Below are 26674 nucleotides of genomic sequence, written 5' to 3'. Positions count from 1 at the left end.
GTGGGCGCGCTGGTGGATCATGTGATCGTGTGGCGGTGAGAGGCATGTTTCGCCCTCAGTGTCATGGGATGCGTGGTAGACCTGGGGTGATGCTCACGCCAAATACGCCCGGCTCATATATCTCAAAGCAGGATACAAGTGGAATTGGATATTTCAGAGATTTGTTTTAGATTGTGTTGATGCCTCAAGCTATCTCATCATAAGCTCCGTACGCATCTCCAACGAGATATAAACTGCCAGTGACTACAATAGGACCATTGTCCGCATTGTCGACAGCCCACTTCATCGCAGCGTCGAGGCTCTCGTCGCCCTGGTACAACTTCTTTGCACCAGCCTCGGATGCCATATCACGTAGGGTAGCTGGAGGCAGAGACTCAACCCAGGGCATCGTCTCCCGATGGGAAAATGGCACACAAGCAACACTGTCACCGGGCCTCAGCAGGGTTCGGAGCATACCACCAGCGTCCTTTCCGTCCTGCTTAGATACCGACACTATCCAAGTCACGGGCTTATCCGCAACTCGCAGACGCCGCTCGACATATGTGGAGAGCGTTTCCGCAGACTGCGGGTTGTGTGCACCATCGATAAGAACAGGCTTGCCCTTGCGTGCGGGATGCTTCTTGCTCACATCCAGCCACGATAATCGGCCCAGATGACTGACGTCCTTCAAGATCGGCAGGGCTTGCTCGGCTGAGAGTTTCAAGTCGGGGTACGCAAGCTGGAAAGCCGTAATGGCGCAAGCCATGTTCTGGGCTTGGTGGGGCATTAGCTCGGACCGGTAGAGCGTTTCCAGCAGACCGGTCTGGTTTGTGGTGAGGTGCAACGGCGCGGCCACGCTTTCGGCATGCCTCCGGAAAACCTCGAGGACCTCGGGTGGGTTGCTGCCGTCAACGACGCAGGGCACGCCGGACATCATGATGCCAGCCTTCTCCTTTGCGATCTCTGGCAATGTGTTGCCGAGAAAGGCCTGGTGGTCGAGGCCGATCTTTGTGATGACGGTAACCTTTTTGCGCTTGAGGACGTTGGTCGAGTCGAGTCGTCCGCCGAGGCCGACCTCGACGATACCCATTTGCACATCGGCGTGCGTGAAAACGCCAAAGGCGATGAGAGTCGTCACTTCAAAAATGGAAAGTTGCTCTTGAGAAGAATCCTGAGCCAGCCGCGCTTGCTCGTCGTCCAAAATCTTGTGTCTCACGTCGTTGTAGACATCCTGCTGTACGGGCGTACCATTGATCTTGATGGCGTCGCGGGGCTCAACCAGGTAGGGCGAGGTGAAGAGGCCATTTGTAATACCGAAGGATTTGCACAGAGCCGACAGATAGGTGCAAGTTGAGCCCTTTCCATTGGTACCGGCGACGTGGATGGCATCCCACTTCTGGGGTACGCCCTCGAGAGCTCGCGAGATGCGGTGGAGGCCGAGGCTGATGCCCTTCATGGCCATGTTGCAGTTCGCTGCTAGGTCAGGTCCTGGGGTTTGGGGAGCTTGGCGGGGATTTCGGTACTTTCAAACCGAAGCTTCAGGCGCGGGCCATGAGGGTACGAATAAATCGCCGATAGTATCTCGGATCTGGAGCCGAACGGACGGAAGCCAGCAGACAAGGGCGGTAGGTAGCCCGGCAACGGATCCAAATCCCTTAGAGTGGCTCCTCTGCCTGGGAGTGAGTCACTGGAGCTCACTGGTGATGGACGGGTCTTGGATTTTCAGGGTCCTGGAGTCGCATCCGGCGACCACCTACCTGGATGGATGCTGTGGACGATACCGTCCAGTCAGACCGACCCGAACTTTCCGCCATTGGGTCGAACCTACACGTGAATGCGGTGCGGGAAGCCCACGCGCGGAAAGCACGACGGGAACAGGCCGCCCAGCCCAGCGGCAGCAACACGCGCATGAGCGCTGGGCCAGGTGCCGGGCTGGCAGGTGTCTGTTGGTGCCGCTTACCGTAGCAGCCACAGAAAGAGCGATCGGTTGCGAGGCGCACGCGGCAGCTGCAGCCAGTCAACTGGGGCGACAAAACCCCCCAGCCACACCTGACCCAAGCTTTCCGCTCTCCACTATTCGCCGAGGGGTGGCCGTGATTGGGCAAAGATGACCTGCTTTCAAGAGTGGGCGCCACAGGGGCTGCTGCAGAACGGTGGCCAGCCACTCACAGAAAAGAAAGTAAAGCGGCTATTCCCCAAAGACGCTGGCCTTTCGCTTTTTCCCCCTTCCCCTTCCCTTTCGCCTCTCCAGTCCAGTCTCCTCTCACTCAAACCCGTCCCCGTCCCTGTCTCCATCCCCCATTCCGCCCGTCCGCCCCACGAAAACGAAGCCTTTTAGCACCGCTTCGCGCATCGCGAAACCATCGCGACCACGGCTCCATTTCCATCAACGACGACAGTCGCTCCATCCAATTCTGCGACTCGCCACCTACCATCCATTTCTGCCGCTCTTGGTCGTTGATATTGTTGCGCACCGTTGCTCAAGATGGGACTCCCGTAAGTCTTCCCACCCCTGCGCTGCCCGGTTGCGCTGCGTTGCCGTTGCGCCGCGCCTGGTCGGACGTTGGCTCAATTTCAGCCCGCCCATCAGTCGCGCCCACCGCATCAATCCAATCCAATGCCTTCGTTCAATCCCGTCTCGTCTCTTGTCATCAAATCACCAATACCGACCGCGTTTACTTGATCTCGAATTCCCGGCCACATGATGGACGACTCGATTCGTCGATGCCGAGACACTCTGCAATTCCCATCGCTGTACCCTGGGGTCTCATCCCACTCTGCCTTCACATCCCCCGCTAACCTTGCAACTTCCCCATCTGCAGACTCTTCGTTGCCCCTGTCGAGTCCGACCTGCCATCCAAGCTTGGTGATAAGTCGGCCTCTGCGCGCCAGCCTCGCTCTGTCATTCGCCGAAGCCGACGCAACGTCGATGCTCGCCCCTTCCGTCGCCGCGCCGCCTTGCTTCGCGACAACTTCCCCACTCCTGGCCCCGAGCCGGTTCCACGGCACCGGTACCCATGGATTGAGTCGGGTCACCCCCCTCCCCCCGAGGCCTACGCCGCACCACCCCCGCGAACCACCCCGCCCAGCGATGCGGATCGTTCGGCGCCGTCCGCGGAAAGTACCGAGTTACGCGAGGCTTTGCGCGAGGTGCGCAGTCGCGGCGACTCCAGAGAGGCCCAACTGATGTCGCTCGTTGGCGAGCGCTGGGCTCTGGAAAACGTGCCTCAGCCGCCTCGGAGAATATCCAGCCCTCCTTCTGCCGAAGAAGGTCGTTCCATATGGGAGGAGATTTCTCGCCAGTATAACAGCGCATTTGGCGAGCATGAGAGGCCATCGATGGATATCATCACAGATCCTGTCGAGAGGCGGAGACACCGCGCTCAGGTTGTCGCTCGCATGTCTATGGTCGGTCTGCTTGTCGAACATGACTGAATCGTTGTGCTGACATGCTGCAGCCTGCCCCTCCTGTCGCTGCTCGATTTGATAGAAGTCCGGAACACTCAACCTCAGCCAGAGCATCTGGCCGTTCTTTGCGTGAAGAGTCGCGCAGTGAATCGCAACCCTTCCGCTATGTCCGTCGTCGCTTCGGTCATTTGGGCGAAAACCCCACCGCAGACGGTCTTGGGGACCGAAACAGGAGCCTCAGCCCAGACGAAGATGGTGTGTGGGACACGCTTCTCACCACCTTAACCCCAGATCCTCAGCCTCCTAGTGCCGGATCGTCATTTGCTTCCGCATCGGCATCGGCATCTGCGTCTCAGTCACAGAGCGCCGGCGCATCATCTCGCACTTCTCTCACCGGACCTGAAATGGCCGAAGAGTCTCTGGAGCAACCCTGCGAGTCCGGAGTTGACGGTTCTGATAGCGAGGGACAGGAAGATCTTCACATGGGAAGGGGCTGGCCTGACCACTGGACGATGAACTATCCGTCGAGGCACCGGCGGTTTGTGGCCGATTTAGATGCCAATGACCCGAGCAGGATTTCATTCGTTCGGGCGGACCGGCCGTTCACTGACCGGGATGCAATCGAGATGCGGCATCGTCGACGCCTTGAACTTGCTCGACACTATCGCAACGCGACACGTGATCTGACCCCACCGACGGGTGCTCTGGATCGCATTGCGAGGGATTCGAGCGAGGAGTCTCGAGGAGCTGCCGCGGACGCCGATGGCGATTCGGCTCCAACGAGTCACAGTCACACGCCGAACGATAACGCTCTTCATGGAATGCAAATGATCATGCGGAACCTAGCCCGAAGGGAAGACATTCCTGATGAGTGGTGGGCGGGCGCTGGTCTCAGCAGGACTTTGCCCGAAGAATCTTAGAAAAGGGGGGCTATATTTGATCTTCATAATCAGTTTTCACGTCAAAAAAACAAAAGCGACAGGCGGGTCCAGCGGCTCTTGCGACGGGCTCTTTTTTATTTTCAGAATTGGTTGGAGTCTAAAGGGATATGGGCGCGAATGCGAAAATGATGGGGTCCCCGGCGCGATGCAACGGCATGGGCGGGCTGTATACTATGTGTATTTGTTCGGCGCGAAGAGGCGTCTTTGTCCAGTGGGAGTTCTCGCGATGGCGTACGGGTTCAAGAGAGCCTAGATTATGATGAGAGAATGAAGTGGTGAGGCAGCCGGAGGCTGTTCTCTAATTCAAAGTTGACCTACTCAATGTTGTGATTTTCGTAATAGGCATGTTGAGATCAAGCTGATTAATGGCGAACGAATCAGCTGAGTTCAGGAGACCGGTCAGAAATGAGTCTGAGGTGACATTTGTCGAGGTCCTGGTCAGCAACGATACTTCGTCTGACAGTCGATCCATACGATGATGTGGGCCACGTCCCATTTAATCAGGGCAGTGCAGAGGAATGTATTTTGAACCATTTTCTTTTGCATTTCTGGGTATCTGTCAATAAGCTGTCCATCCCATCGATCGAGGCAGCTGGTACAATATCACATCAGGCATATGCAACCCGTGCTGGCTGCTGTTTAGTCTGTACTGTGAGTAGTGCCTTGGTTCCTGAGCTTTCACGAGACGTTCACGTCGTTGGTTTAGGCTGATGCAGGTCGCCAGGCTGGCCACTCACATGTCACAATCTGGGGGTTAGCCTCCGTGTGTTTTTTTTTTCCTGCCGTGCTAAATGCTGATCACTTCTCTTGGGCGGCGCCCCTAGTGTCTACTCCCTTGTTCGAATCACTCGGTGACCTTGGGGAAGCACAAGGGCGACTCGAAGAGACGTAATGAGAGGGTCAATCGGTGGCCCGGCTTTGGACATGGGGATTGGATGGAGAACAGGGACTCGGGGAGGGGTGGGAAAGCTTGAGAGGAGAGGTAGGGGTAGGTGAACCGCTGTATTCGGCCGTTGGCAGGCAGGGGAGGGTTTGTTGACCTTTTTAGACGAGACACATTGTCACCACGCAACCTGAGTAACGGGCGGCCGATATAACCGCGCAGGGCCCTGTTGACTGTTGACTTTTTTGATGTGATATGTGATGCGATGTGATGAACCCACTCCAAACTTCTGAGCCAGGCTTCTCATGTGTCAATGGATGAGCAAGTCGATGGAATGTGCAGGACGGGCGCTCGGCCGAGTGTGACGTTTTTGGTGCGTCCGAGCTGGGGATGGTCGTCTTTAGAGAATGGAAGAAAGTCTGGGGAAGCCTCAGGCAGTCTGGAATGTGTGCGCGTCTAAGGCAGGGTACATTGACAGATGTATTCACTTTAGGTACGAAGTGCTCACGGCCAAAGGTGAGGTGAGAAGTTCCGCAATGACAAAAGTGACGATGGACCGGAAGGAGTCTGTTCTTTTGTTTCCAGTTCAGGTCGGATGGCTCTAGCGGGTGCGTCTAGAGCTTCTAGCGCGTGGTGGCCCTGGTGCTTAGCGCGTCTGCCCAGCGTTCGTTCACTAAAAGTAGGCACACCTCGAATGCCTGGCCACCACATGGTGCTGGGCTGGCCTCTCGACCGGGTGGCCCTGGAAGGATTTGGAGAGTGGAATGGAAATGGAAGTCACCCCGCTCGCCCCTCACGGCGGGCAGCGCAGGGCAGCTGAGCCCGTTCCCAAGGCCCCCAAGAAGGAAGCCCCAAGGCTGTCCACTTGGCGTGTTGGTGTGTTGGTAGGCCGGGGGCCCCTGTAGGCACAGTGGGTAGTGGGTGTGATAGCGACGGCGGCGGGTGCGAGAGGTGGCACAAGCGCCGCGAAGAGTGGTTCCCTCTCAGCAGCGCAGGGCACCTACGCATCATTGTCATTGCTGCTGCCCTTGCGACCTGACAGCGAAGGGCCTTGGTCCTTTGATCTTTTTGAAGCACCCCAATGCCGGTTCAGCCCAGTCAAATCTCTCTCGCTCGCTCTGTCTCTCAGGCGTCCCGTCCTCAGCCAGCAAAGTGTCTTTGATTTTTTTGTGTCCCCTTCCCTCGTCTCAGTCAGTCGAGTGGAAAGATTTCGTCTGTTCTCTGTTCTCGTCCTGGCCCCGGCACGGAACGTCTTCTAGATTTTATTTTCCTTTTCCTTTCATCGCAACTTTTTTTTTTCCCTTTCGTCTGACAGACAACCCCCCACCCATTCCGCTCGTTTACCGTTGGACGCTGGGGTGTGTTGTTGACCGATCGAGAGAACCCCTCCACCGCCGCACCGCCCACCGAACCGAACGACCGTCAACGACCACACAACGTGAAACGAGAAGAAACGACCAGAGAGATTGCCGAGCTTCTCCTTGCACCCTTGCCTGCAGAACCGAGGGAAGCCTTGAGGTTGGCTGGCTAACTACGACTTGTGGATTTCTGCCTGCGTGCGCCTGTTGTGTCGATATTTGGAGATTCTACGCCTGCTGCGCACTGCTTTCGCCTCGATATTCGACACGACCCGACCCGACCCGGCTTCTTTTTCGCCCTCCCCGCCGAACGCCTGTTGAAATCCTTTATGGACTGTACGAAGCTGCTGTGACGAGACCGACCGAACGAGAAACAATACAGAGGGAGCCGAATTGTCTTTGGGCTACACTGATTGGGATGCCGTCCTGCTGCTGGGCAATGTGTCGCGCGCCCTCACACCCACGCCGTAACCGCTACAGCTGAGAGATCACGACACAGCCTTCCCCCGCCGATTTTCGAGCCGAAAGTCCCACAACTTTCCGCGGAACTTCCTCCGCCCACCCCGGGCATCATACCGAGCCTTTGATCTCGATCCCGCGACATAGCCCCGGTCGTAGGCCAGGTCGCCTCGACGTCAGCCATGCCGAACCCCTCGCCACCCTCGTCGGGGTCCTCCTCCGTTGAACGGCAGTACCATGTGAACGGCAGGGCAGCCGTGGTGGCATCGCGCGAGAGGGGCCCAGGAACCCCGCGGAAGGAAAGATCTGGACCGAAAGAGAGCTCGGCGTTGCAGGACCCAGGATTGAAGGACTATGTGCGTACATCAGCCTGACGAGGCTCCAAGTGGGCTTGCGGACGAGCTTACACCGTGGGGCAATGCGGCTAACGAGAACCGACTGCAGCGTTTGGGAGAGTGTCTTGGAAAGGGAGCTTTCGGGTCCGTCTACAAAGCCTTCAATTGGGGGACGGGCGAGGCCGTCGCGGTCAAGCAGATCAAGCTTGCTGACCTGCCAAAGAGCGAGCTGCGCATGATTGAGGTATGGACAGCCACAGACTCTGTGTCTAAAAGTGATCTATGGACACTAACCTTGCCAGTCCGAAATCGATCTTTTGAAGAACTTGCACGTAGGTGTTTCTAACAGCTTCGTTGTGGGGCGTATAGACTGACTTTCGACTCAGCATGACAACATTGTCAAGTACATCGGCTTCGTCAAGTCGGCGGACTGCCTCAACATCATCCTTGAGTGAGTTTGACCCTCATCCTGCCCCGAACATGGCTGACATAGGATGCAGGTACTGCGAAAACGGCTCACTCCATTCGATCTGCAAGTCTTACGGCAAGTTCCCCGAGAATCTGGTCGGCGTTTACACGACACAAGTCTTGCAAGGACTACAGTACCTGCACGATCAGGGAGTCATCCATCGCGATATCAAAGGCGCCAACATTCTCACCACCAAGGACGGAAAGGTCAAGCTTGCAGACTTTGGAGTGTCGACGAGCACGCTTGCTGGTGGGCAAGACAAAGAGGCACAAGTCGTGGGAACGCCGTACTGGATGGCGCCTGAAATCATTCAGCTCTCTGGCGCCAGTCCTGCATCTGATATCTGGAGTGTGGGATGCACCGTCATCGAACTGCTGCAAGGCAGACCACCGTACCACAACCTGGCTGCCATGCCAGCACTGTTTGCAATCGTCAACGATGACCACCCGCCATTACCCGAGGGCATCTCTCCGGTTGGTGCCCCCTTTTCGAACAAAAGGGTTTGCCGTTGTAGCTGACATTTGGCAGGCCTCACGAGACTTTTTGATGCAATGCTTCCAGAAAGACCCAAACCTCAGAGTGACGGCCAAAAAGCTTCTGCGACACGCATGGATCATCGGGTGCCGAAGGAGCGACGCGCCCGTCTCCAAGGCGCCAGCTAATTTCAGCCAAGCCGTGGAGGAAGTCAAGCAGTGGAACAAGGCTCTCAAGTCGTCCGAGACCTCACTCAGGGCTTCCACCGGTTCCGACAGCGGGGTTCCCGGACTGCAAGGACATCCCGGGTCGAGATTCAGCGCCAACGAACCGCTCCGGCCGAACCTGATCACACAACCCAAAGGACCGTTGGCCCTTGCGAAACCGAGACGAACCCCTGAGGCATTCAGGTCTCCTGAGCTTGCAGGTGAGCATCACCGGCTGTTGGGGGCTGCCAATGAGGGGAAGCATGTTGACCTGCGACTAGACGATGACAACTGGGACAACGACTTCGCGACAGCCATCTCGCCAAGCGCGCTACACTTACCCCACCTGAAGCCGCAGGATAACTTTGGCGGGCTGCTGTCTGCTGATAAGCTCAAGGCGTTTGCTTCCATCACGGATCCACGGAACGATTCCGAGAGTTACGATGACGACTTCGAGGGCGAGCTTCTGACCATCAAGGGGCCGAGGTTCAACGACATTGACTACCAGGAGCAGACGATTCGCCCTACGCCCCGCAAAAAGAGCGACAAATATGCAGACCCGATGAAGCTTCAGTCTCCCCCCAAGTCTAGCCCTCGGAAGCATTCAAGAAATTCGTCTCGGCCCAAGTCTCCCAGCAAACAGCAGCTCGGCCCCAGCAAGTTTGAGATCCCCGCGCCGCCTGACCTGGCGTATCGTGAGCAAAATGTGGATGACTACTCTGATCTTTTCTTTGATAATGATACGGTTTTCAACGACAACAAGTTGAATCCATTTGTAAAAAAGGTGTGTTGTATTTGGAACTGTTGATACGAGCCGAGTTAACGCGCAACAGCAAGTTGATTCGCCTCAACTGTTTCACCCGTCAGACCTCACAAGTCTGCCTCGCTCGACACAGTCGCCACTGCCAGGGAGCTCAAGACGGCCAACTGGCCAGAAGCTGCGTCCATCCGTGCTACCAGATCGGCCCATGCGAAGAACCCGTTCTTCAATTGAGATTCAAAAGTTCGCCGAGGACGAGGGCGACGAAGACTTTTCTGACATTTTCGGTCCCGAGGATGCGGTCACCGAGCGGGAAGAAAGCGATAGAGGTTCAGAAGACGGTGGCCTCATGTTGTTGTCGAAGCTGTCGAACAACTCCTGGTTGGGAGATGAGGAAGACGAAGACGACCCATTTGCCTCCATGGACCCCGGTTGGGATGAAATGGACCTTAAAGCGAACATTGCGAGGGACCGGCACGCGAGACTTGCCGAGAAGGTGGAGGAGCTTGTACGATCACTCAAGACGTCTGAGGGCGAGGAGCGGCTGAGCGATCTCTCTGAAGACCTGGTATGGCTGGCTCGTTATCGTTCACTGGAGGCTAAATGCTAATCTTGGCTGCAGTTCGCATTATTATGGGAGAACGGGGACGTCAAGGACCTGATTCTCAGCGCGCATGGCTTGTTGCCAATCCTCGAGATTCTCGAGCCTTGCACGGTCAAGAGCAGACAACAGATGATTCTGGCGCTCTTGAAAGTCGTCAACACTGTGAGTTTTCTGCAGAGGGCGTGATGTTCAGGATTTCTAACACTAGTTCAGATCATTTTGGACGACGTTGAGATTCAGGAGAATCTATGTTTCGTCGGTGGCATCCCCATCATCACCAAATTCTCGGCGAGGCAGTACTCCAACGAGATCAGACTGGAAGCAGCTGCGTTTGTTCGTCAGATGTACCAGACATCAACCCTTACCCTACAGATGTTCGTCAGTGCCGGAGGTCTCAATGTTCTCGTTGAGTTCCTGGATGAAGACTTTGATGATGCACGGGATCTGGTGCTGATTGGCGTCAACGGCATCTGGAACGTCTTCGAACTCCAGGGGCCAACACCAAAGAACGACTTTTGCAGAATCTTTTCCAGAAGCAAGATCCTTTATCCCCTTGCTCTGGTGCTCCACAGGGTTCTCGATGAGGAGGGAGAAGATGAGCTCTCGGAACTCATCGAGGGCCGCATCGTCAACATTTTCTACCTCTTCTCCCAGGCCGAGAACTATGTCAAGGAGGTCGTAGCCGATCGCCAGGTGCTGAAGAGCGTACTGAAAGACTTGCGACGAATGACACCAAACCACCAAATTACGATGCTCAAGTTCATCAAGAACCTGTCGATGCTTTCCACGACGATAGAAACGCTACACACAGCGGATGCCATCGACTTCCTGATTGACGTTCTCAGCTACAGCATGAAGAAGGGGCATAGCCACTTCCGAGAGATCTGCAATCAGGTCTTGAATACTCTCTTTAACCTTTGTCGCCTTAGCAAGGAACGGCAAGAAGATGCTGCCGTTGGCGGTATCATTCCCCTGCTGATGAAGATTATGCAGACTGATCGTCCGCCAAAGGAGTTTGCCCTCCCTATTCTTTGCGACATGGCCCATTCAGGAATCAAGGGTCGCAGGTACCTGTGGCAAAACAAGGGCTTGGACTTTTACGTGTCTCTCTTGGCAGACCAGTACTGGCAGGTAACAGCTTTGGACGCCATTTTCATTTGGCTCCAGGAGGAGACTGCCAAGGTCGAAAGTCACCTTCTCGACGGGAAGTTCACGGACGCAATCGTCGCCTGCTTCCACACAAACAAGCTCAACTCATTTGACGCCAACCTTTTGGAACCCCTTTTGAAGCTTTTGCGGTTGAGCCCGTCCATCGCTGGCTCTCTCGCGAAGCCAGAAATGTTTGCTGGTATCGGTCAGAGATTAGGGCACAAGAAGGCGGTTGTCCGACTCAACCTGCTCCGTCTCGTCCGCAATGTAATGGACGCATGCGACTCAGAAATGCTCGGCATGGGCAACGGCAGCAGCTCTCTGAACATCAAGCAGGTACGATCTCTGTTCGATGCCATCCAGACTCTGGCAGAGAAGGATTCTGCTGTGCTGGTGCGCAACCTTGCGTCAGAGTTGGTCAAGTCGCACAACGACAGCGAACTGTACGATATGCCATCCGAAAGAAAGGGCTCATCAGGCTCTGTGGCTTCTCGGCGCTCCGGGTCCGGGCCCAGGAGGAAGTCTTCGTATACACCCCCAGGACTGCACTCAGCTATGTCGATGCCGGCGACGCCCACGCAGTCTCATTCACGCCACCCCCGACTATCACAAATGCCTTCTGGGGGACCGTTCATTGAAGTGGCGGCCAGCCCACGACGGACCGCGGTCCAGGAGCGGGAAGCTATTCTCTACCGACCGCGGAGCAGAGACGGCATCACGGGCATCCCTAGGAGGGTCAGCGGCGATGTATCGGCTGGCATGCCCATACCTAACGGATCATCCGGGGGGAAGAGCAGGTTACCGCGCCACTCATTTGCACGGCCGACCAGCTCAAGCTCGTCGGGGCAGCCCCCACTGATACGATCAGAGAGCTCAATGTCGAACAAGGAGAACTTTAGTAGAAATCCGTCAGCGGTGTCCGCGCCGGCTGCTTCGCCTGCTCCATCGGCGAGCGCGAGCGGGAAGAGACGTAGTAGGGCTCCCAGTTCCGACGTCAAGTGGCCATAGACCACCACCACCATGTACACATAAACACACACACAAAAGCCTGCTAGGCTCGCGATTTTTCTCTTTGTATTTTTTGTTCTGCATTTGCGAGGGTCCAGAAGCGTAACCCCCTCGCAAGGTTGGGAAACAGTGTTTCGAGAGCAAAACTCCATTGGCATAGAGCATTCATTCCCCTCTTATATCATCATTGATTTTTTGTTGGTGGGGGAAGGAAAGTAGGGGTTGGGCAAACCAAACGACGGTCTTGTGGGTAAAATCCTGAGGATGAAGACAGGAATGTTGTCTTTTCATGTTGAACGCTTTTTTGACGTGACGAGGCCCAATTGTTTGCCATGATTATGTTGTTGCTTGGGGGAAGCATTGAAAGAAGCTTGCCTCAGGAGAGGGGTACAAACCGGTCTTGTCATGCTTTTTTTTCACGAGGGGCGCGTAGACGCAAGTTATATAGCAAGCAATTGCATGTTTGGGCGGCTTTTCTAAGTTGCTCTGGTTCTGCGCCTCTACATGTTTCTTGGATGGGTGCTGGTAGTGTTGTTGTTCTTGACTGGCGAGGTATTTGGAAGGAATACACTGGGGGGTTGTGTGCCGATGTCGTGGAGGTGAATGGAGCATGCTTGTCTATGTATATCGCCTGCTATATGTGCTTCAGATTCGGTCCCGGAGGATGAGAATAAGAAAACCGACGAAGGAATCATTGTTGCTGCTCCTTTCTCTAGAGACCGGTGGTCACCGCATTTATACCCATTTTTAAATTTCACAGGCTGGGTATCGATTCGCTCATGCAGGTTGAACTGCTGTCAGTATGTGGCTGTACACTGTCGTGGAGTGTGGATCTCGACCAAGCTATCTCCCTCCTCCCGTCTCCTGTAATCTAGAGTCTCCTGCGGTTTGCTGCGAAGCTTGAGCCATGTTAGTTGGGTATAAATAGGGCACGACATCCAGTAAGATTATGCATGATACCCGCAATGTACGCTTGGCAAAGGCGGCAGTTTTCCTGCAAAACGAGCCTGGGCAAGCGTCAGATACTGTGGTAAAGTTATCTTTTACTTCCATCGCAACTTTCTGTTTTAATTAACAAAGACTTTCTTATATGACGGGATACCTGCCGAAGAACGGCAACGATGGACACCATGGCAGCATGTAAGACGTACCATTCTCTAATATTCATGAATGTGTTAATGTCCAACTGAGAAAAGGGCTAGAGGTGAGTCAAAAGAGCTTTCCCGACTTCCATGAAGCTGTCCGGATGCTTGTCAACAACAATGGTATCGTCCGTCATTCTGACCAGGTGATTTAGCACTTATTGAAGATTATTCTCATCTGATACCACTCCAGCAGGACGATTTTATGCATATCATGACCCAAGACCTAGTGGGGCCCCGTGATTTGCGAGACAGAGAACTGCTGGAAAAGATCGAATGCCGAGGAAGTACTACTACTGTTGGATTAATGCTGTGACGAGAGACTTTTGCAACGTTCACAAACAGTTTTATAGAGGTGTTTGTCATATAACACTGCACAGATTGATAAAGACCACCTAGGTTCTATGACTTGCGATTGATGCTGTCCTCTGGGATGGGCCGCGGATGAGGATGTGACCATCAATCCGTAAATCCGCCCGTGTATAAAAGGAGCTGATATAAAAGAAGCTGACCAAGGCCAGCTAGAGAACTTGTCTTTTAAGAACAATAGACGGGTACCAGACTGACTGACTTACTTAATGAAGTTAAACAGCTAATGTCTGAAAGGCTTTGGGTGGGAGAGAGCATAGCTGGCGCGTACGTCTGACACGGTGACTATGTAGATGCTGCGTATTGTGTTACGTATACTCGTACGATAATACCGAAGGACAAATTTTAATAACAATTTCCGATACGGGCGTAGAAATCCGATTGCTATTCATAAATGTGGTTGTGTTTGGGGTTGTGAGTGTCTAATACCCCTACGCCAACTGGACTCTGCCTATTTACGCGCGCACACCTACCCCCGTATTGTGTTGTTACTTCTCTCACGGTCGGTCTGGGATACTTGTAAGTTTCTATTTACTTCCTGTTCGCATATTCTTCTCCACTTCATGGATGGATCAAGGATGTCTTGACTACGCGGTAGTGAAGAGACTCGATCGGCACTGAAAAGGTCACTAAAAACCATATGTTGTGCATACCAACGTCAACGATTAGCTGTGCTGTGGCTTCGTGGACCAATGCTTATATATTCCAGTCAAGTATGGAGGGAGAAGTTTGTTCACCCAATGATCGTAGTGCGAGAACCGGGATCTTGAACACGCGAGAAAGTATCTTATTGCGGTCTTGTTTTCTCTCACATCAGCCGAATGCATGGCTACCAGCGGACGAGCTAGATAGAGGTTGTGGAATCAGCATGTTACATAGACGCTGTGCTGATAATCAGGGGATGAAGGCGACAAGGGATGAAGGCGATGGTACCAGAGCGTAACGTAGCATTCCATGACGGCAACAGTCGGCTTCTCGTTGCGGCTAGGATATCACTTATACACGAGACGAGTACGATTTTGGTTGGCAGCCTACCTAACCTGCGCTCCATTCCGCTCTATGGAATCACGGAAGGCAACTTTAGGCTATACTCTTAGTTTTAAATAGGGAGTGATGTCCGTCAAACACAGTTTCCAGCAGCCGCAATAGGGGTAGGCTATCGTTCGTAGGTGGTTGGGCTTAACAGCAGCCATCATTTTGAGACTCGAGCCCAGACTGGTACTTGGGCTGGTGTGAGGGGTTTATTTCGAATACCGTCGTTCATCTTCATCGTCTTCTTGGGAGCAACCGCAGATAATAGTCAAGGATAGGTTTCGCTTTTCTACTTACGATTCACGGTCGCCTTAGGAACAGAGTAGAGGCTCAGATTCATGAAGATCCTGGAATATCCTTGGGGCACCTAGTTGAGCGTTCCTCCACGCTGAGGTCATCATCTGGTTTGGCTTACAGAATCAGTGCCAGGTTTTGAGCGAGGCCATCTTCACGTAGTCTTGCATGGACTTGGCTTTTGGAGTTGTGTCAGCGCCTAGAAAGATGTCCTCAGGGGGGGCGGTAAGCTCTCACACTTTGTCAAGATGTGTATAAACACCTCAGCTTTCCGTCATCGTCTTCCGCAACTACAAAAGCCACACCTGGAGCAAGAATTCCAGCTTAAAACCCACAGATTTCGATGCGCTTGGATTTCAGTAAATAATTCGGTTCCCAGGACTAGAAGACATACCAAATAGAGTATAAGCCCCAACAGTTAATGGCCTGCAATTAAGTCGTAGAACCGCTGTCGTCGTATTATTCAAGCAGAATAATTCAGAGACAAGAGGGATGGTGAAATCCGTTCACGAAGCATCGCTCCCTTTGGTAACTTTCAAACAAAGAAAAGATGCTAGAGCGATGCAAGCTGCTCGCTGCTAGAATAACGGACACGTTTCATAACTATTCTGCTGTGACAAGATCTCTGAACCCGAAAATTTGGCTGAAGCTTTTATGTCCGGGTTGCCAAGGGATAGTTCCGAATAGCAATTTCATCGAGTGGACTTCGTCGCAACTCGAAGGGATTGAGGCATTGTGGAGAAGGAAATCCGTGGTTGATTTCACAGGAGACCGCTGAGTGTGTAATGGAAATAGAAGCCTGGTGCCATGAACATGGTCGATTGATTACATTGCAGGCATCACATACTGCTTCATGATAAGTGGTACTTGGTACTTTGAAAGCATTGGGCCCTTTAAATGATGAATTAATGACTACTCTTCCGTGAAAGAGGCATCAAACGCCGCGTCTTACATAATCCCAGAGTTCCTTCGTTGAACCATCATGGCCCAGTGGGTGGAAGTCGTCATATCGGTGTATCGTGAAACTTGCAACGGTCGTTGCCATTCATTGTCCATAGGTAGGTAGTCTTGGTGTTGTTGTGTGGGTCGGGCAGCACTGACCAATCAGAGTGCGCATTTTGTCAGCTAGTCCGCCAGCCCGAGCCGGGGGGCGAGGGTCCTTGACATATCCCAAAGTCCAAGCAGTCATCAATTGGTACTATGGGCGCGGCAAAACCTTGAACTGTAGCAGGGTGTTCCAATTGACAGACGAAAAATAAACCCCCGAGGTCTATACATAAGGTACACGAACCGCCCGGCCTGTCTCTATATCCTCCTCGGGTCTAAAAATCGCCGCATATTTTTTTTTCGGCCCATCGCGCACCCGGCCGGGCGGTTCCCTCCCTAATACTACACATCAGGCGTGCGCGCTCTCCATTTCCGTTTCCTCTCTCCGGCAGCCGGTTTAGTGGTGCTTCTTCTGGACCTCCATGGTCTCGAAGGCCAGCTTCTCAGCCTCCTCGGCCTGGATCTGCTGGATGAGGGGGCTCAGGTAGGGAACGTCCTGTAGTGATCCATGTGTTAGTCCTTCCAAGGTCCGTAATCGTTCAATTCGGGTCGGGAAGGCGCCGGTTTACCTCGGTGGGCTTGGTCCACTCGTTCTTGGGCAGGAGCTTGTGCTGGTAGGAGAGCTGGACGGCGCGGCGGAGACGGAAGACGCGGTCGTAGGACTCCTTGGGGGAGAGGCGCTTGAGGGCCTTCTGGACGATATCGGTCTCCTCCTCGATGAGGTCGTCGAACCTGCAAGTCGTCTGATCAGCCGTCGGTCCGGGGTGCGGTGTCGCAGGGTCGCAATTAGGTCGCGGGGGTTGGATGCGCTTACCTCAAGCCGAGCTTGCGGTGGCCGGCGGCATTGGCGTACCAGTTGGCGAAGGGGATGGCGAGGGACTTGAGGAAGGGGCGGGCGAGGATGCCCTCGGCCAGCTGCTTGGAAATGAGCGAAGTCATTGTGACGGGCTGGGTTGGGTGGTGGAGAGGAGATCGGGGGTTGTCGATATGAATTGCCTCGGAGAGCGGTTTTGCGGATCGCCTGAGGTTGGTACACACACTGCACTGGGAAAACCGTGGAGCATCCCGGAGAGGCGCAAAGATTCGGGACGGCGGGTCATGTGACCATCCTTGAGATTCCGGCCAGTCAACGACTCATCAGCCACAGCTGACCAGACCAGAGGTTCTATGGCGGTGCAATATGTGGCTGGGGAAGATGCCCAGAGATCCTGCCGCACGGACCATATTCCAGCAAACGGGTAGAGAGAAAGCAGCGGTGGTGATTGGGCCCTGGGCGCCTATGAGGTAATGGGCGCTACCAACGGGATGCCCTGGCCGTGATAGCACCGCAGACCCTGCTGCTGGACGAGATTTTTGTGGTGCACCCAAAAGCCGCAAAGAACCGGCGGAGGTGGAGCTCATTTTGTGGTCTGGAAGCTTGAAACTTTTTTCGCTGGGCTTTCGCGACTTTGCGATTCAGAGTCTTGTATGGACTGAGTCGAGAAAGGGCTCGGGTTCGGCTTCCGACTTGCAACGGTCCCAGACAGATGCTGAACAGCTCTGTCATTTCCGAGTATCTGCAAGATAGTGCCGAGCCGATATTCGACTGGCTCACGTGCGAATAATTCATTGCGACGAAACAGTTGCGCCCTGTAATCCTGCGTCATAATATGCGTTGATCATTAAGATTGCTGCAAACAAGCTGGAAGCTGTCGGCAGCTCCCGGGTCTGAAGCCAACACTCGGGAAAGGAGCACCACACCGTTCGGCGACTCAAAGTCTCAGAACATCCCGTCAGTAACAAGTCGGGAATGAAGCACCAACCCCCGCAGCGTCATTGCATAGGACCCTTCAGCAGGTGCCGGAACCTGTAGAGTGCATCGGCGTCTGTCGTCCAGTCTCCAGCGTCAAACGGTACGGCTTGCGCCCTCCAACTCCGCCCGAACAGCAGCGGTACAGCTCAACATCCTGGGCCACTCACTGACGGACCACCACCCACCTCACTCACTGCTGCGAATGCGCTGCACCGCACCTGCACCGCACCACTGCAACCCGATCCTGGCGCCTCCTGCCAAAAGAGACAGCCGACAGCTCGCATCATTTTGCTCTCTTGCTCCGTCCCGCTCCACCTCGGCGCTTTTTCGCAACATCTCAGTCTCCAACTGCCCCCGACTGCGCTCCTCCTCCCGTGCCGACGCTACCTTGCCTTACCAACCAGACCAAGACTAAACTACACTACTCCTGCAACCACCACTGCTACAACCACCGTTCTCACCAACTCCTCTCTCCGTCTCTCTCTCTCTCCTCCCCGCGCCTCCGCCCTCACCCCTCACTTCCCAATCCCGTGTATATGGGAGCGCTCGTCCTACCCGATCCGTTTTCCACTACTCGCACTAGGTCTCGAATCCCCCGCAAGGCCAATGGGCTGCGATAACCGCTAGTCGCTCAGTGTCACGGCGGCGTGGGAGCGTTCCCCGCATACCGGGACACCTGGGAAGGTCCAGCAACGATCCATACCTGACCGACAGGTACAAACGATATACACCACAATTACTGCCGAAAGAGTCACTGATTACGAACGACTTACTGCGGCATCTTGACCACCAACGCCCGCACATGCTTGTGCGGTATCCAGATATCTGATCCCATCTGCCTTGTGCACAGCTTTTTCGAGAGCGAACCAAACCCCGGAGCACCGCGCCGATTTCTTTTGATCTCTACCCAGTACAGAACTTCGCCTACACCCCGCAATCCTGACCGCCGACCGAGCTCAACAGTGAGAGGGGATGTCTCACGACGAACACCACGATCCTCAACGAGGCGCACCGCACCCGCCAGAAGAAGAATATGGGCCGTATCCCACATCGACATATCCCAACTACAGCAGCTCGCGAGCCTACCCAGCCCCGGTCCGCGCCGCGGCCGTAGCCACCGTGGAGCAAGCCGCCGCTGCCATGCCCGACACCACCATCACCCTCTTCGAAAGATGGGCTGCCGGCGCCTCCGACTCTCAGTTCAACGCACTCGCCGGCGCCGTCGGAGGCTTCACCTCGGGCGTCGTCACCTGCCCGCTTGATGTCATCAAGACCAAGCTGCAGGCCCAGGGTGGCTTCAACCCTATCGCAAAAGGCAGACACGTCGGACACCCGAAGCTGTACAATGGCCTGCTTGGCACCGCCGGCGTCATTTGGAGGGAAGAGGGCATCCGCGGCATGTACAGGGGGCTCGGCCCGATAGTGTTGGGCTATCTGCCCACCTGGGCTGTTTGGTTTACCGTCTACAACAAGAGCAAGGATTGGATGAAGCAGCGCCATGGTAAGGAAGCGGGAGTGGGGGTGGTTTCAAGGAGAGCGCTCCGCTGACAACAGCCACAGACAACGCGGTGTTTATCAACTTTTGGTCATCCATCATAGCTGGTGCCAGCAGTACCATTGTTACGAATCCGATATGGGTTATCAAGACCCGCCTGATGTCGCAGAGCGTCGCACACGACCCTGGCAAGCACTACTCGCAGTTTCCGAAGTCGTCTAATACACCAACTTCGAGACCGACGTTGCACAGCAACTGGCATTATTCGTCGACGGTGGACGCTGCGCGCAAGATGTACACGTCGGAAGGCATCCTCTCCTTTTATTCCGGCCTGACACCGGCCCTGCTGGGACTTACTCACGTAGCTGTCCAGTTCCCCGCGTACGAGTACCTGAAGACCAAGTTCACCGGTCAGGGAATGGGAGAGCCTGCGCACGGCGATGCGCAGGAGTCGCAGTGGATGGGCATTCTCTGTGCTTCGATATTGTCGAAGATCATGGCGAGCAGCGCGACGTACCCGCACGAAGTCATACGGACGAGGTTGCAGACGCAAAGGAGGCCAGTAGCCGGAGCGGAATACCTCCTAGGTCTTGGCATCAAGGTACCAGAGTCAATGCTGGGTGATGAAGCCAAGAAGCAACAGCCGATATCACCAAAGTATCGCGGCGTGGCTAGCACCTTCCGGACCATCCTCAAAGAGGAGGGATGGAGGGCCTTTTACGCTGGCATGGGCACTAACATGATGCGAGCGGTGCCGGCCGCGACGGTGACGATGTTGACGTACGAGTTTGTCATGAAGCAGCTGAATCAAGCGAGGGACGAAGGCAAGAGGAAGAAGGGGAGGGGACTCGAACCATGAGCTCAGCCGCCATTTCGGCCGATTTTTCAAACACACACACGCACAGTCGAGAGCGACGTTGAATTTGCTCAGTTAAAGAAGGAGGATGGCAAGACTACGTATCAAGATCAACCATTTGCGGTACATCAATGCAGGAGAGAAGGAAAGAAGCTGTTGAGATTAGGAAAACGGGAATGGGACTTTTCCAGATACCCTTAACTTTGGTCGTCAGGTTATAGACAAACTCGATTCAGGTCACGCGAAATAGCGCACCCCCAAACATACTCCACAGGAGAGGCAGCAATATCTGTCCCTCCCACCTCTCTCTCTCTCTCTCCTTTCATTTTCTAGCATCCTGAACCCGTTCTCTCACCACAGAGCGTTTACTTACCCATGGAGCATGGCAAAAAAGGATCGAATGTTATTATTTGGGGCGGCACAAATCTTTTGTAGCATAAATATAAGTCTCGGGCGCGGAGTATCTACGGGGGGACAATGACCGGTAGCGCAAACATAATGCGAAAGTTTTTTTTTTTCTAGTTTCTCACTTGGTATCTCGTGCTGCGCTTATGGACGAAATGTCGATGGCGCGCATGGGGGTATTTGGTACATGAAATTTGAGTAACACAATTAACAGCCGGCGTATCTCAGCGCGGCTCTACTGCCTGTTCCCCGTTCCATTCTGTGGACGTTCTCCCGCTCTCATCCGCCGCTGAGCGTGGTAGTGACGAACAGAGGCAGGCAACCGCGATGCCGAGGCTTCTTGCGGTGATGGATGCTTCTCGGTCCCGCATCAGGACTTGGGCTCAGGCGGCGCGGTAGGTCTGCTGCTGCCGCTGGCGATGTGGCCCTGGTTCTGGCCGTGACCTTGGCCGTATCTCTGGAAGGGGTGTTAGTGATCAAAGAGTCGCGTGAGATTGGGGAGATCCTGGGGCGACGAACGGCTTGGTCTCGCGCTGAGCGGATCGAGGACCGGGTGTATCTGGTTTAGGTCAGCGGGGACTCTTTTCCTTCTGAGGTCTAGGATGGTTCCATCTTGGCGAGGCGAGGCGAGGTAGGAGTGCTGGAGGTGAGAGAGGGGGATGGAGTAACTCACGCGAATAGGAGGCAGGCCATGGTGAAGGCCGCCAAGGGGGCGGTTATCGTCTGTTGATGAGGCCGTTAGGAGACGGGCGGTTCATGGAGAGTGGAGTTGGAGATGGGGGAAAGGGATATGTGATGTGGTGTGGTGTGGTATTGATTTCTCTACCTTTGGCGTCAGGTTTCCTTTGCGCATCTTGGATGAAGGCATCTCACTTCATTCTCCCACTGTCGGTGTTTTGGGGGTGGTTGTTGGAGGTTTCGACCGGTGTAAGTGAGTTTTGAGGGTTTGAATGTGGTCTCATTTGGTGAGGGTGGTGAGCTGATTGGGTGTTTGGGACGTGTGTGGTTGCGGTGGGGTTATGCGGGTAGTGGGGCGGGAGGGGAGGGGAGGTTTTTTGGTAGGTGCATATCTTGGATGGAGGAAGGTAAGGTAGAGATGGACGGACGGGACAAGACGAGTGGCCTTATTTGAATTCAGAGAACACAAGGTTCGGTTATTCTTGAGAGTTGTCTTGAGTATTTGGCCGTGAATCTCGAATTTCTTCAAAGGGGTTACGTCGGCGTGGTGAATTTCTGCGCCAAGCGTCTTGACGTTGAACACTTACACAGCAAGATGGTTGAAGAAGCAATCGGTGCTTGTACGAAGAGCTTTTCCCCTTTCTTGTTTGAATACAATAGGAAACTCGATGTATTTTTTCTCTCTTCATGTAGTCTACTATCTTGTTTTCGAAAAGTCTATCATGAGTTACTTCCGCAGTGTCACTTGGTGTTGAGGTTCCATTATCGAAAGACGACACCCACTTCCCTCACCATCGCTGCAGAGATTCAATCGTCACTCATGTACAACTGCACAACCCAAAGCATTGCAGAACAATTCTTTTTCTTCCCATTGCAAGACTAGATGTCCGCCAAGCAACATGTCAAGCTCATGCCTTCGGCGCATAGAAATGGCAGGCGCGCTCGGACCCACCTTTCCTAGCAGGAACATTGCGCCTGTCGCGAGTCGTCCGAAAATGGCCGCACATCATCAAAACTTCAGTCAATGCTCGCTCAACACCACAACGTCAAATAATCCATCAAAACACCAAAAATGAGATCGCGAGAAGCCCATGAGAGCAAAAGAGTTGTGACAAGAGTGGGATTCGAACCCACGCCAATTACTTGACTAGCACCTGAAGCTAGCGCCTTAGACCGCTCGGCCATCTTGCCGTGTTTTGTTGTTGAACAACTCTCCGGGAGTGGATACCATGTAGGGTTAAGCGGGGGTAGGCGACGCAAAGGTTACAACACCAACGAGGCGTCCGGCTGGCTCACCAGCAGATCCGACAGCAAATCCAGCGTCCAATGAAGAGTCGACATCTTTTACAGAAATCTGGATAGTCCAGGCGTACCTTCCCGCGTCACTGGGGATAACGCTCAAGGTTGTGAGGACCCGCCGATGTTCAGACAGCTGAAGTATCCGAGAGGCTGGACAGTTTGGCGATGCGACACCCTCTGCGGGCTCACGCTGGATGGCCAATTGAACGGCAGGGCGTTGATCCGGCCAATATTCCCGACGTTCCATCATAGGCCGAACGAGAAAGTAGATGCGACCCCCAAACAAAGACGCGGTATCCCAGTTGCCGAGATTCCTCAGAAGTGGAACACCTATGGGATCCTCATAGTTGCTAAGCAATATTGCCCATCGTTCCGAGGGCACACGGTTTGACATGATAGACACGAGAAACAGCTTCCCGACCTGTAGCTCGTTGTCTCCCAGCAACGAGATTTGCAGCAATTGGGGGGTTAGGGAGATTTGGTCGAATCTCTCATGGTGAAGGAACACGCTGTCCATGCCGTCCCAAAGGGCATCAGGAGTAGCCTTGGAAATCTCGGTGTGGTGTAGCCATTTGAGTGAGCTCTGGTCCTGATTCAATCGAATGAAGACAGCAGAGCGGAACCTCTCGTCTTGATGCCCGATGTGATCCTCAAAACTGATGTGTCTAAGCAATTTTAGCAGTCGAGGCTTGCTGTCGAACAGCACGGCCTCGTTGAAGAAAGGCATGGCGAGCATCCAGGGCTTGTGGCGGATGAAACCTGACGGGGTCTTGGATACGTAGATGCCAATCGGTCTTCGAACTGCCGGTATTCCTTGTACATCGCTGCACTGCAGTAACAACACATACTCTCTCCCTTTTGAGGCTTCAGCCCCATCCTCAACCAACTCTTGCATGTGCAGAGTAGTGGAGACCATCAAGTTGGCCCTCGTCACAACAACATCGACATCGTCGATGAGCGGCGGCGTATTTACTATCGTCCGATACAAGCAGGCAGCGAATTGGGCTGGTGATTCGGCGAATACGCCATCGTATGACCGCTGCCGTCCAGGATCCGTTGTCTCTGACGTCCAGGCCAGCAGAGACAGGTCGTTCGTCTCTTGCAGAATTTCCGACTGTAGGCGTGCGAAAGCCCTTTGTCCTTCCCCGTAGAGCAGAGGCATGTTGATATCGAACAGCCCGAGCAGGCAGTATGCTGCATCCTCGAGTCGAGTAGTTTGCCGTTTAGAAGCCCACGACATGCGAGTGGCGACCGGTATTTTCTTCGGTGACACCTTATTGAACAGGATATTGCTGTCAATGCCCGTGATGGAGGTGAGCATCATAGCTAGTGTTTCTTTATACCCAAGTTGCTCCCAGACGACATTGTAGAAAACGATGTTCTTTGGCGCCACTAGCTCCTGCAAAGTCCATCCTCGCGTGAACCATCGGGAAGCTGTGAAGCTCTCGGGAAACGCACTCGAGTTTGCATCGTCGTGTACATCAGCCAGATATGCAAAGCATACTTTTGACGACTGATACCACCGGAACATTGAGTTGATGGCCTCAGAGAGTTCAGCACTCGACGACTTGTCGATGCAGCAAGTATCAACCCAGGCATAAGGAAGGCCCCGCGACTTGGCGAGGCGGCATGTTGCGGCAATCTTTGGAAATCCAGCTTTCCCCCTCACGGCGTCGGTGAGGTTCCTGAAGTCCTGGAAGGAAACTTCCTCCGTGCCCCAGGTGTGAGAGAGAATAGCGTAAGGGACGGTGGGATTCAGGTGCTCTTCCAGCTGAAGATTGTCGACGTTAATGAGCCACATAGTAGGAGTAAAGTAGGTTGCAGGCTACTAAGCAACGAACGCCGGGCCGACCTGGCTAGAGAAGGACGTCGCGTTGTAGGTTCTGCGGGGCCAGATATGACGCTGCAGGCTTTCGAGCGACGGAAGGTGTGGTGTGGAGAAGAGGACGACATTTTCTCGACTACGAGATGGATAGTCGCTAGAGTAGAGGCTGACCAATGGTGTTGATGAAAGAAGCTCATCTGCAGACAACACGACTACTTGGAAATATAGTAGGGAACTGGAGGACTGAAGTGGCATTGGATGCGCGCAAAGCAGGTGGCTTCCTGTTCCAAATACCTAGACATCGTGGCTGCTGGTAAGCCAAATTCTCATCGCTGGAGCGATGAGACAGACGCGAACGAGATCTCGATGGCAGGAACAGAAGTAGAAGTAGGGCGTCGAGACACGAGAAAGGGCCCAACACCTGTCAATGACGGACACGACGCGGGTGAAACTGCAGCGCATGTGGCCCTAGGCCCAGCCATCTGGTGTTCCCCCACACGAGCCCGGCAGCGCCAGAACGTGCGTTCGCACAGAGGCTAAGACCAAGACGGGGACGGGGGTCGAGGAACGCACGGCCACTGGACGAAAGCTTAGGCCGGGGTGGTGGGAAAGAAGCACCGAACCAGGAACGCAGAGAGCGTTGAGAGGTGGACGGCAGGGAAACAGCCGAAGGCACGAAATCTCCTTCAGAACCGGAGAGAGAGAGAGAGGCGTGTTCCCCGTCTGCCACTGCCGTTCCTGCCCCAACGAAGTCGCAGCTGCAGTTGCAGGGCACCTGGGTTCGGGGACCCAGACACGCAGACTCCGACCTGAGTCCTCTTGTGCTCTTGCTACACCACTCCTCCGGCAACCGCAGCTCCTCCCTCCCTCCTCCTCCTCCCCCGAGCTGCGCGCAGCGTATTTTCCAGACTGCCCCGAGCTTAATAATTGACACCACAGTCCGAGCATGGGTGTAGTGTAATGAAGGCAGGGTACATCTTCATCGTACCTTGCCTTACCGTCAGGTAGGTAGCATCTGGGTGCCCGCACCGCACCGCACCGCTCCGCGCGCAAAATGCAGCACGCAGCATCTGCATCGCATCAGCCCCCTGGTCCCGGCTGAAGCTCTACCCATCGCCGCCTGTGATTGGCTCCTCCCGAGGCCGACCTCTTGAACCTCCTGTTTACCTCTCAACTTCCCTCGACTCCCGTAACCCCCTCCCGTCTTGCTGCAATTTCTCCAGACCTGTCCATCGCATCCAGATCGCATCAACAGCGCATCACACAAGTCCAAGTCGCACATCATAAGCGACCCCCTTTGTAAAATCGCCGGCATCTACATCTTAATCACTACCACCAGCTCCCCCAACCCATCCTCCAGACACAATGCCCGTCGAGCTCCGCAAGCGCAAAGCCCCCGAGCCCGCCCCGGCTCCTGCTCCCAAGAAGGCCTCCTCCAAGGTCGCAAAGGCCACAGAGAAGAGCGCCGTCAAGGGAAAGCCCGCCAAGGCCGCTCCCGAGAAGCCCGTTGAGGAGCCCGTCGAGAAGGAGAAGCCCGTCGCTGCCAATGGCTCCGACAAGAAGGTCAAGGCCGCCAAGGGCGAGACCATCAACCTCGACGGCTTCGGCGGCGAGGTCGAGACCAACGACGGCGACAAGACCACTCTGAAGGAGCTTGTTGACAAGAGCAAGGCCGGCGTTGTCCTCTTCACCTATCCTAAGGCCTCGACTCCTGGCTGTGAGTACTCCTCAATATACCGCGACATCCGCTTGGCGATATCACGTCTGGATGCACAGCGTGCTGATAATCGTCTTGATACTCAGGCACTACGCAAGTCTGTCTCTTCCGAGACTCCTACGAGCCGCTTACCAAGACGGGCTTGGCCATCTACGGCTTGTCCGCGGACTCGCCCAAGGCCAACACCACCTTCAAGACGAAGCAGAAGCTGCCTTACCCGCTGCTCTGCGATCCCAAGGCCACCCTCATTGGTGCCATTGGGTTCAAGAAGCACCCCAAGGGCACCCAGCGTGGTGTCTTCGTCGTCGACAAGTCCGGTAAGGTCCTTGCTGCCGAGCCCGGCGGTCCTGCTGCCACCGTCGAGGTTGTCAAGGCGCTCGTCGAGGAGAGCGGTGACGCCGAGCCTGCTGCCGAGACTGCTGCCGATGCCAAGGAGGAGCCGGCCAATGGTGACGCCAAGGACGAGAAGGAGGATGGCGCCGACGAGGCCGAGAAGAAGGATGAGAAGAAAGACGAGTAATTATAGTGCTGCGATGTAAGTATAATCTAGTGGTGAGAGTGCGTTATTGTAGGAAAATGCTCTTGAGGAGGGATATGGGACGGTTTTTCATGTATCCGCAAGGTAGTTGGGAATTGATTTAATGGCGTTGGTCTTGCTTCAATTGCACATCATCCCCTCTGCCTCGGCGG

The 26674-nt window shown here is 54.6% G+C and overlaps 7 protein-coding genes and 1 non-coding gene across 8 annotated transcripts; 4 read left to right on the top strand and 4 right to left on the bottom strand.

Annotated features, from left to right (window-relative positions):
• Positions 1 to 184: 184 nt before the first annotated feature.
• On the bottom strand, positions 185 to 1441 carry COL26b_007364 (uncharacterized protein; the record flags this gene model as incomplete). Its single annotated transcript, XM_053180158.1, has 1 exon — positions 185 to 1441. The coding sequence occupies one exon, from the start codon at positions 1439 to 1441 to the stop codon at positions 185 to 187; it is 1257 nt and encodes a 418-aa protein (XP_053035929.1).
• Positions 1442 to 2464: 1023 nt separating this feature from the next.
• COL26b_007363 (uncharacterized protein) lies at positions 2465 to 3414 on the top strand (the record flags this gene model as incomplete). Its single annotated transcript, XM_053180157.1, has 2 exons — positions 2465 to 2475; positions 2802 to 3414. 2 exons carry the CDS (start codon positions 2465 to 2467, stop codon positions 3412 to 3414), a joined length of 624 nt encoding a protein of 207 aa, XP_053035928.1.
• Positions 3415 to 7382: 3968 nt separating this feature from the next.
• COL26b_007362 (uncharacterized protein) lies at positions 7383 to 11663 on the top strand (the record flags this gene model as incomplete). Its single annotated transcript, XM_053180156.1, has 9 exons — positions 7383 to 7607; positions 7666 to 7695; positions 7750 to 7814; positions 7864 to 8305; positions 8394 to 9296; positions 9346 to 9840; positions 9895 to 10038; positions 10090 to 11468; positions 11504 to 11663. 9 exons carry the CDS (start codon positions 7383 to 7385, stop codon positions 11661 to 11663), a joined length of 3843 nt encoding a protein of 1280 aa, XP_053035927.1.
• Positions 11664 to 16314: 4651 nt separating this feature from the next.
• Positions 16315 to 16856, bottom strand: QCR7 (Cytochrome b-c1 complex subunit 7; the record flags this gene model as incomplete). The annotated part of the gene is made up of 3 exons (XM_053180155.1): positions 16315 to 16413; positions 16487 to 16649; positions 16732 to 16856. The coding sequence occupies 3 exons, from the start codon at positions 16854 to 16856 to the stop codon at positions 16315 to 16317; spliced, it is 387 nt and encodes a 128-aa protein (XP_053035926.1).
• Positions 16857 to 18849: 1993 nt separating this feature from the next.
• Positions 18850 to 20063, top strand: COL26b_007360 (uncharacterized protein; the record flags this gene model as incomplete). Its single annotated transcript, XM_053180154.1, has 2 exons — positions 18850 to 19210; positions 19270 to 20063. The coding sequence occupies 2 exons, from the start codon at positions 18850 to 18852 to the stop codon at positions 20061 to 20063; spliced, it is 1155 nt and encodes a 384-aa protein (XP_053035925.1).
• A 2189-nt stretch (positions 20064 to 22252) lies between these two features.
• On the bottom strand, positions 22253 to 22334 carry COL26b_007359. The gene has a single exon. It is a non-coding gene; the product is annotated as a tRNA-Leu (tRNA).
• Positions 22335 to 22380: 46 nt separating this feature from the next.
• COL26b_007358 (uncharacterized protein) lies at positions 22381 to 24243 on the bottom strand (the record flags this gene model as incomplete). The annotated part of the gene is made up of 2 exons (XM_053180153.1): positions 22381 to 23841; positions 23947 to 24243. 2 exons carry the CDS (start codon positions 24241 to 24243, stop codon positions 22381 to 22383), a joined length of 1758 nt encoding a protein of 585 aa, XP_053035924.1.
• Positions 24244 to 25632: 1389 nt separating this feature from the next.
• COL26b_007357 (uncharacterized protein) lies at positions 25633 to 26504 on the top strand (the record flags this gene model as incomplete). The annotated part of the gene is made up of 2 exons (XM_053180152.1): positions 25633 to 25984; positions 26071 to 26504. 2 exons carry the CDS (start codon positions 25633 to 25635, stop codon positions 26502 to 26504), a joined length of 786 nt encoding a protein of 261 aa, XP_053035923.1.
• Positions 26505 to 26674: the final 170 nt, after the last annotated feature.

The sequence above is a fragment of the Colletotrichum chrysophilum genome (assembly GCF_026319265.1).
Source record: "Colletotrichum chrysophilum strain AFK26 chromosome Unknown scaffold_59, whole genome shotgun sequence".
Lineage (NCBI taxonomy): Eukaryota > Fungi > Ascomycota > Sordariomycetes > Glomerellales > Glomerellaceae > Colletotrichum > Colletotrichum chrysophilum.
Note: the sequence above shows the minus strand (reverse complement) of the source record. Positions and strands in the feature narration are given on the sequence as shown.